Genomic DNA, 10316 nt, shown 5'->3' with positions numbered 1-10316 from the left:
ACCTGTCAAAGTTGTAATTGCAGTAGACTGGTCTACTCTTCCAACTCACTTTGCCTTTGCCAGCACGACAGCTGTAATAGGCTTGGCATCAATCTTCTTGCCTCGACTTATGCCACTGTTGTGGCAGACTTCTAGTGGACATTTTATCTTGGGCTCTCCAAAGATCCAGGGTGTGGATCAGCCTGACAACATGAGAGCAGTAACCTGTGGAGTTAGCATAGAACTGTGTTGGAGTGAGGGTGTTGGTTGTTTACGTTAGCATACAGCTAGCTACAGCTGATATTGTACACAATATAGTATGCGTTTGATTTAAAGAAAACAAACTGTGAGACATACCCTGCAGTGCAGGCACAATGTTCCTCCTTTTTTTCATCTGCCTCTGCCTTGATAGTCAGCTGGTGGGGTTTATCTCTCTTACACGGGGACAGGAAGGCTTTCGCCTCTATCCTAGACTTCCTGCTTGTTGTGTTACACTTCTCCATTCTTTTTATTTTGTGAATATAGCCTTCAAAGGCATATTGAAGGCCCTTTTGTCTGCTCCTATCTGATATACAGTACCAGTGTACAAAGCTGTCACCAAGCCAAAGGGTGGCTACTTTGAAGAATCTCAAATATAAAATATATTTTGATTTGTTTAACACTTTTTTGGTTACTACATGATTCCACATGTGTTATTTCATAGTTTTGATGTCTTCACTATTATTCTACAATGTAGAAAATATTACAAATAAAGAAAACCCCTTGAATGAGTAGGTGTCCAAACTTTTGACTGGTACTGAAAGTGATGGTTGTCTCCAAAACCTTTGGGAGTTCCCTTTTTACTATGCTCTTCTCCATGTTCGTGGGAAGGCAAAGCTTGTTTGAGTTAGCAACACTAACTAAAGGGGCGTGGTTTAGCGAAGGGTTAATTGGACTAGACTCATTAGATGGTTTATATCAAGAACCACAGTCCTGTAAAGCTTAGAGAGAATAATATTGTTAAATACTGTTGAAGTATTATGGCTACAGGTTCACCTGCTTCACCTAAAGCCAATTCTTGTGGGAAGCTGCTATTGACCACCAGGTGCTAATATGTGTGAAATGCTTGATAATGTATGTGAATCAACAGAGAGGTATATTCTATGGGGGATTTCAGTATTGTCTGGCTTTCATCAAGCTGCCCGCTCAAGAAAAAGTAACCAGTGCCTGCAACCTGGTTCAGGTTATCAGTCAACCTGTGCAAACAGCACAGTAATGAAATCAACATGTATTGATCACATCTTTACTAATGCTGCAGATATTTGCTTTAAAGCAGTTTCCAAATCCAAAGGATGTATTGATCACAATATATCTAGGAAAACCGCATTTCCAAAGGTTGGGCCTATTATAGTGTATGAGAGGCCATGCAATAAGTTTTGTAGTGATTCTTATGTTGATGATGTAAAGAATAGTTTCTGGTCTGTGGTGTGTAATGATGAGCAACCAGACGCTGCACTTGACACATGAAATAGCTTATTCCAGTTACTGATAAGCATGCACCCATTAAGAACATGACTGTAAAAACAGTTCAATCTTGGATTGATGAGGCATTTAAAAATGTTATGGTTGAGAGGGATGAGGCAAAAAGGTATGGCAAATAAGTATGTCAGCACAACCGATTGGCAAATGTACTGCAAAATGAAAAAATCATGTTACTAAACTGAATAAAAATAAGAAACTATACTATGAAACAAATATAAATGATATTAAGAATGATAGTAAAAAGCTTTGGGGCTCCTTAAATGACATTTTTGGGCAAAATGGCAAACTCTGCTCCATCATTCATTTAATCAGGTGGCTCATTCATCACAAAACAAACTGATATTGCAAACTACTTGAATTATTATTTCATTGGCAAGATAAGCAAACATGGGGATGACATGCCGGCAATAAATGCTGCCACTACACATCAAAGTATATTCGACCAAATGATGAAAAACAAGCATTGTCATTTTGAATTCCATTAAGTGAGTGTGGACGAGGTGAAAAAAGTATTGTTGTCCATCAACAATGACAAGCCACTGGGGTCTGACAACTTGTATGGAAAATGACTGAGGAGAATAGCAGGACAATATTGCTACTCCTATTTGCCATATCTTCAATTTAAGCCTACTAGAAAGTGTGTGCCCTCAAGCATGGAGGGAAGCAACATTAATTCAAGTAAAGCTTCCTTTACAGCCGACCAATCAGCCTATTACCAACCCTTAGTAAAAAAAATAAAGGTGTTTGACCAGATACAATGCTATTTTACAGTAAACAAAACTTTCAGCACGCTTGTAGGGAAGGACAGTCAACAAGCACAGCACTTACACAAATGACTGATGATTGTTTGAGAGAAATTGATGATAAAAAGACTGTGGGGTTGTTTTGTTAGACTTCAGTGCGGCTTTTGACATTATCGATCATAGTCTGCTGCTGGAAAAACTTGTGTTATGGCTTTACACCCCCTGCTATAAAGAGTTACCTGTCTAACAGAACACAGAGGGTGTTCTGTAATGGAAGCCTCTCCAACATAATCCAGGTAGAATCAGGAATTCCTCATAGCAGCTGTTTAGGCCTCTAAACTACTAGCAGAGGTCTGTTTAAACTACTAGCACACAGCTCGGACACCCATGCATACCCCACAAGACATGCCACCAGAGGTGGATGTACCTGTACTTTTGTACCGGTTTCCTCCAGCATCTTCACAATGTCCTTTGCTGTTGTTCTGGGATTTGCACTTTTCATCTCTAGGAGACAGAACGCGTCTCCTTCCTGAGCAGTATGACAGATGCGTGGTCCCATGGTGTTTATACTTGCGTACAATTGTTTGTACAGATGAACGTGGTACCTTCAGGCATTTAGAAATTGCTCCCAAGGACTAACCGGACTTGTGGAGGTCAACAATTTCTTGGCTATGGAGGTCTTGGCTGATTTATTTTGATTTTCCCATGATGTCAAGCAAAGAGGCACTGAGTTTGAAGGTAGGCCTTGAAATACATCTACAGGTACACCTCCAATTGACTCAAATGATGTTAATTAGCCTATCAGAAGCTTCTAAAGCCATGACATAATTTTCTGGAGTTATCCAAGCTGTTTAAAGGCACAGTCAACTTAATGTATGTAAACTTCTGACCCACTGTAATTGTGATACAGTGAAATAATCTGTGAAATAATCTGTTTGTAAACAATTTCTTGTACATTTCAAAACATTTCTTGTAAACAATTGTTGGAAAAATGACTTGTGTCATGCACAAAGTAGATGTCCTAACCGACTTGCCAAAACTATAGCTTGTTAACAAGAAATTTTTGGAGTGGTTGAAAAACAAGTTTTAATGACTCCAACCTAAGTGGATGTAAACTTCAGACTGTACTAAAATACAGCAGGTTCTTTTTCCCTAAAGGTACTTTCTTTCTCTCAAGTTACTTACTTTCGCTAACTTATCAGTTACCAGTTCTTCTAAGAGAGAGGGGAGCAGGGGTTCTCTAGTTCTGTGAGGTCAAATGGTATCATATATAGGATATTACCCATTGTCTTAGAGAGAGTCCTTGGAGGAACTCAATTTAGTTTCTGTCAAATCAGCAAAATGTCCAACATTGTTCAACAGATTACATTAAAATGACACATCGCTTGAGGTTACAAGTCTATTACACAGTCTCTCACTGAGATGCATTTCACAAAAGCTTTTACAAATCATTTGACCTATAAAGCTTAAAGGTGCAATATGCATAAATCGCTCAATATGCAAAAATGTGAATAATTTGCCTAATTTCTGTATATGTGACAAATCAAGTAGAGAATCATCGCATCATCTAAACTGCTGAGAAATATATTTTCAATAACCAAAGCTATTGTATTTTCAGCTGTTTGAAGCTGGTGTACAAAACTGAAGGTAAAATTAGATGCAAAAGCTCAACTTAAAGGGAAATTTATATTCCATTTTCAACATCTCCAGCACCACCCCAAAATCAACATATGTGAAAATTGTGCATTTCTGTTTTGTAGTTAAAAAAATAATCCCTTTAAGAACAGGAAGCACAAAAATGGTGCACATAGAACATATCTATCGCTTCTTACTCTTGCTTTCACTGACAATGACAAATCTATAACTCACATTTCTTTGTGAATTTGGTTAGGTTGCCCAAAATGTTACATATTGCAGCTTTAACAACGTTCATAAACAAAACTATTATGCCACATCTTACACTTCACAATACTATAAATTGTTGCTGTATTGTCTTGGACACTAATATGGTTACTGCAGGTTCCTTTAAATCTATACTTTATACATCAAAATATTGTGTGAATCAACAAATCAACAAGACAATGTTTTTAAATTCAGCTCAGTCGGATTATAGCGATCCAGTAAGAGGCCTGGGAAACACTGTATGAGAGCATAAGAATGTACCTTCTTGTGCCCAGGTTCTGGGTTTGTTGACTGTGCTGTAGATTGCAGATGTATCATCAGCTCCATGTGCTGCAGGTTGGGGGGCAACAACTAGGTGCTTGAATTTTACCACAGTGTATTGGATTTCCTTGTTGGGCAGCTGGACAGTGGAGTACATAGGCACTTCCTGGTTTCTGAAGGGAGAGAAGTGGACACTGTCATAGTGGATGTTATCCTCCTCGTCTGTGTCCACTGTCTGTACTGCAGGAGGGGTCATGGCCATGCCTGAGATGGTGTCATACAGGTGACTAGAGCCTCCCTGTCCATCCTCTGCTGTGTCCCGTGTGTCAGTTGATTTGGGAGCCCTCTTTCTGAACCACAGAAAGCTAAATAGGAGAATGAGAACCAGAGCAACAACCGTGATTCCTACAGCTATGTTAATACTAGATGTTTGTTTTCCTGATACAATGATCAATCTAACTGTAGAGTTACTAGCTCCTTTCTCATTCTGTGCCTCACAGTAATATTCTCCACTGTCCTCAGAGTTGATGTTGGTGATGCTATAGATCTGACCGAATGCTTTTGGTGAGATGACAGTCTTTTTAAACCAGGTGTATTTCTGCACTGCTGGGTTGGCATCACTGTTGCAGGTCAAATTCACTGAACTGCGCTCCACTATTTCACCAGAGGGACTGACTGACACTGAGGTGTTCTTTGGTCTATACTGAACATTTACAAACACGGAGGAAGAGTTGATAAGTCCATACTTGTTGCCTGCCTCACAGTAGTACTCTCCACTGTCCTCCAACCTGATGTAGGAGATGTTATATATCTGTCCTGGTGCTTTTGGTGTCGTAATGTTCCTCTTGTACCAGGTGTATTTCTGAACTGGTGGGTTGGCATCACTGCTGCAGGTCAGAGTCACTGAACTGCCCTCCACTATTTCACCAGAGGGACTGACTGACACTGAGATGCTCTTTGGTTTGTAGATGACAGTTAGAGTCACTTCAGGAGAGTGGAGATCCTCATGACCTTTAACAGCACAGGAGTAGCTGCCTGCATCCTCACTGCTGACTGAATATATGTACCAAGGGGAAGAGTTGTACTGTAGATATTGTTTGTTCTTGTACCAGATGTAGGCGAGGTTGTCACTCAGAGGGGAGATGATTCTGCAGGTCAGTGTCACCGGTGATCCCTCTGTCACCATGGTAGATGTCAACCACACCTTCAGGTCTGTCACAGACAGAGTGACTCCACCTGAGGCAGGTCTCCAAATGTAGCTCCATGTGTATTTGGTGATGGTTTCATATCTGAAGCGATACTCTCCTGAGTCACTCTCTCTCAGGTTTCTGATTCTCAGGGTGCAGTCATTGATCTTATTCCCACGGTACTCAACACGACCTGAATACTCTGATCGGTGCTTTATTTCATTATTATATTGCCTATACTTCCAATTATGCCATTGTGTTGTTGTGACTGTATACCCACTGGGATATGTGTAAGAGCAGGGGAGGTCCACTGATGACCCATTCAAGGCAAAGATACTGGTTTTGTTGTAAGTCACAATGAACTGACCCAGTCCTCCTGAAACACACACACACACACAATTTAAAAAATGCAGCATAAATATGCACAAAAGTCAACCTGACCTACTTGCTCACTTTGCCTATGAAGTACACTTTGTTCCACTGCTGCTGAGATAAGTGTGAACATAAACCAAACCCCAGATCATCATCTGTGTGAGGTGTGAAGGACAGCTATCAAAATGAACATGAAAATGTACTATAGACCAGGGCTGTTGAGGTGACTGTATTACCACCACACTGGCAGTCACGAGTCAGTCAAATTCCCTGTGACCGTTGGTCATGGTAATCTCATCCAAAACTGTGCAAATGAATGCTACTGATGGGTAGTCTACCAACTTGCTAACGGCCCTCGCTAATAGCCTGGTACTCAGTGCTCTAGTTAAGCAATAACGCCTGAGAGGGTGTCGTATATGGCCAATATACCACGACTAAGGGCTGTTCTTAAGCACAACAACACGGAGTACCTGGATACAGCTTTTAGCCGTGGTATATTGGCAATATACCACAAACTCTGAGTTGACTTATTGCTATTATAAACGGGTTACCAATGTAATTAGAGCAGTACAAGTAAATGTTTTGTTATACCCGTGGTATACTGTCTGATTAAATGTGGAAGACGCATTCAGTTGTACAACTAACTAGGTGGTGTGTCTCTTTCCCTATTAGTGAGTAGAGGCCATATGGTGTGATTGTGTGAGTAAGACACTGGAGTATAGGCAGTGTGTACAAAAGGCTAGAGGAAGCAAATCACTTAATTGCCAACATTATATAGCCTATTAGCTTACTTCTGAAAACAGACATAAATAAAATAATTCAAAATAAACAACAACAGAAAGCATAATTTGGCCACAGAGGATCATAGGCTTCTTAAATATAAAAAGCTGTGCATTGTTTTAAATCGCACAGGTTAAGGGCCCACGATTTGGGCAGCATGAGCTGAAAATAACAAATAGATGATTGTTTAGTTGCAACTGTCAGTGGAAAGCAGAGAGACCCAGCCTGGCATATCGCAATATATATATATATATATTTGAATACAACACATGGAAAAATAGTTTGGAAAGCAAATAGCTATCGTTGTATAGAGAAGACAATGAAAACACTACAATCTGTCTTTCAGTTATCAAAATTCTCAACTTAATTTATCGAATGCAGCCTATTTTATAGGCACCAGTGGAGAACAGCGACCATATGCCCGGTGAGTGTGCATATCCACTGACTATCATTGGGTCAGTGCCACTTTTGTTTGTTTTCGGACAATAGTTTCTTCTTCCAGGTTAGATGGATGTCATATTGTTTTCGTCTCCCCTTTTCATAGGCCTATTATATGGATCAGACAACGTCCTTTTAACTGATATGTTTGACAGTGTCAGGAGAGTAGGCTACCCTGTAATTTTTGTCGTAATAAAAAAGACTCAGCTAGTGCCTCCCGTCATATTAAGTGTAGTAGAATTAATTGTATGAAATGTGTTTATAAAAGGCCAACATTTTCCTGTGCAAAGAAAGGAGAAGAAATGTATCTGATATAACCTATACTATAGCCTAGGGCTACGTTAGGCCTACTCCACTATGTGCTGCATTGAAGTATTTTTTCCAACAGTGATTGAGTTATATTATCAGTCTAAATTATGACTATCCTATTTAATGATCACATTAGGAATAGTAGGCTCTCTTACATAAGTCTGCAAATGCGAGGATGCATGGAATGCTATATTATAAAATAGTATTTTTATGGTGAAAATTTGCTTCATCAAACTCGAACCCCACTCACTGCCTATGCAGCAGGTAGCCTATGCAGCAGGTAGCCTATGCAGCAGGTAGCCTATGCAGCAGGTAGCCTATGCAGCAGGTAGCCTATGCAGCAGGTCATCATCCATTGATTATATATTATTATATATATTATATATCCCCTAAATTGTTTGCCACACAAGCAGAGCAGCAATGCATTTGTCTCTCTCTCTGCAGGAAGGATCAGAGCGCATGCTTTTTCCCCCAAATGGCATACACTCGGCAGTCCATGAAATGAGTTTGACAACTGTAGGTAGGCTATATTAAATTGATTTGTTCAACTTTTTAAAATGTAGATGTTCCAAAGGCACGCATAAGCAGCTTGTGGAAGTCCAGAGGTGGTCAAAATGTTTATGTTAATTAACGGTCAATTGGCATGAGACCGGCAGTCATTTGCATGACAATTACTTGCTGACAACATTTCATGACCACCACAGCCCTACTATAGACATAACAACATTCAGAGACATTATTCTGAATTGATTTATAGCATTTTAGATATTTCACAAGAGTGAATAACCATAAGAGAGATTTTACAACTTTGACTGTAGTCATACCTGACACTGACAAGATGAAAACCACAATCACACTTCCTGTTGTTCTCAAGGCCATCTTTGCATTTCCCACCATGCAGTCTATCATCAAGAAACAAAGATTGTCAACAACATGTTTTGTTTATATATCCTGTGGGGCAAAAAAGTATTTAGTCAGCCACCAATTGTGCAAGTTCTCCCACTTAAAAAGATGAGAGAGGCCTGTAATTTTCATCATAGGTACACTTCAACTATGACAGACAAAATGAGAGAAAAAAATCCTGAAAATCACATTGTAGGATTTTTCATGAATTTATTAGCAAATTATGGTGGAAAATAAGTATATATATATATATATATTTTTTTTTTTCTCAGAACCTAAACAATTGCAATTAGGCCTTGGGCAACAAAATGTATTGTCTTGTACAGTAATAGGGTCACAGAAGTCTTGTTCAAATCTACAGTATACTTTTTATATCAAAATTATTAAAGATCCAATTAACAAGGCAAAGTTCTGAAATTCAGTGCAGTATGATTAGTGACCCACTGGAGGCCTAGTAAACCAGAGTACAGTACCAGACAAGAGTTTGGACACATTGTCACAACTGATTGGTTTAAAAACATTAATAAGGAAAGAAATTCCACAAATGAAATTCCGACAAGGCACGCCTGTTAATTGAAATGCATTCCAATTGCCTACCTCATGAAGCTGGTTGAGAGAATGCCAAGAGTGCGCAAAGCTGTCATCAGGGCAAAGAGTGGCTACTTTCAGGAATCTCAAATATGAAATATATTTTGTTTAACATGTGTTATTTCATAGTTTTGATGTCTTCACTTTTATTCTACAATGTAGAAAATAGTAAAAATAAAGAAAAGCCCTGGAATGAGTAGGTGTGTCCAAACTTTGGACTGGTACTGTTTGTCTTACAATCAGATACCTAAACATACTGAGAAAACATACATTGAAAAGAAAACATCACATCAAATAGTGTTACTGTGTCGTGAAGAATATTGTTCATAACCAATAACATATGAAATGTGATCATTAGGGGCGCAAAAATGTTCGCGATATAACCAAGCATACTTACAGAGGTGGAGAAGTTTGGCAATGTAGAGCTCTTGCTGGTAGTGCAAGGAAGGAAACAGTAGGCGTGTGGTCTATGGTTAACACCAATCAGAAGTAGACAAAATGAATGTGCAGAAGTGACTTACTTTTAATCAATTCAAATCAAATGTATTTATAAAGCCCTTCTTACATCAGCTGATATCTCAAAGTGCTGTAGAGAAACCCAGCCTAAAACCCCAAACAGCAAGCAATGCAGGTGTAGAAGCACTTTACCCACCAACAACTCTCATTGGATGACAACTTTATTTAAAGCTTTAAGTTCAAGTATAGTAGCATGCATCATTATTTATAATCTACACATTTTCATAATTGAGCATTTTCTTGAAAATACCATTCTAAATTCCCTACCTCTCCTTTCAAAAGCCATTTGTTCATAAATGTCAGTTTATACTTTACAAGTAGGCCATCATTGTAAATAAGAATTTGTTCTTAACTGACTAGTTAAATAGTTAAACCTAGTTAAAAAAAAGGTTAAATAAATAAATATAATAAAATATACTGCTACAAAAATGTAGAAGATGATAGTAAGAGATTCCAATGGTCTTGTTATGTATATCTACCATGCTCCTCCCAGGGAGTACAGACAATCACCTTGTCCTAGTTGACCTTTGACCCCAGGGTATGGACAGACTGGCTCAAAACTGTCATGCTCATGACTTTCTTCATTGTTGTATCCCCATTACTACTGCTGTCTCAGCTCTATCTGGTGAGGACATTGACAGTGGTACTATTCTCACTGTAGGTTACATCTCTGCTACTAATACTATCACTACTACACCTACTAGAACATCTACTATCTGTAGTACTAACAGAGATGGAGCCTCCCTGTATGTAAGAATACGACAGCACCTGCCAAGCAGTCTGAACCTAATGGCACAGAAAGTAGAGTTGAAACTTC

At 39.0% G+C, this 10316-nt stretch overlaps 1 protein-coding gene across 1 annotated transcript; it reads right to left on the bottom strand.

Annotated features, from left to right (window-relative positions):
- Nucleotides 1-3910: 3910 nt before the first annotated feature.
- LOC109869381 (sialoadhesin-like) lies at nt 3911-8436 on the bottom strand. Its single transcript, XM_031804013.1, has 2 exons — nt 8317-8436; nt 3911-5969 (listed from the first exon to the last, which is right to left on the bottom strand). The coding sequence occupies exons 1-2, from the start codon at nt 8399-8401 to the stop codon at nt 4351-4353; spliced, it is 1704 nt and encodes a 567-aa protein (XP_031659873.1). The 5' UTR covers nt 8402-8436; the 3' UTR covers nt 3911-4350.
- Between the last annotated feature and the right edge of the window lie 1880 nt (nt 8437-10316).

This window comes from Oncorhynchus kisutch, linkage group LG24 (assembly GCF_002021735.2).
Source record: "Oncorhynchus kisutch isolate 150728-3 linkage group LG24, Okis_V2, whole genome shotgun sequence".
Lineage (NCBI taxonomy): Eukaryota > Metazoa > Chordata > Actinopteri > Salmoniformes > Salmonidae > Oncorhynchus > Oncorhynchus kisutch.
Note: the sequence above shows the minus strand (reverse complement) of the source record. Positions and strands in the feature narration are given on the sequence as shown.

Excerpts from the sequence above, each read along its gene's own strand:
- LOC109869381 (XM_031804013.1), bottom strand. The coding sequence starts at position 8,401 with ATGATAGACTGCATGGTGGGAAATGCAAAGATGGCCTTGAGAACAACA. Across the intron at positions 5,970-8,316 it reads TTTCATCTTGTCAGTGTCAG|GAGGACTGGGTCAGTTCATT; the intron begins GTATGACTACAG and ends TGTGTGTTTCAG.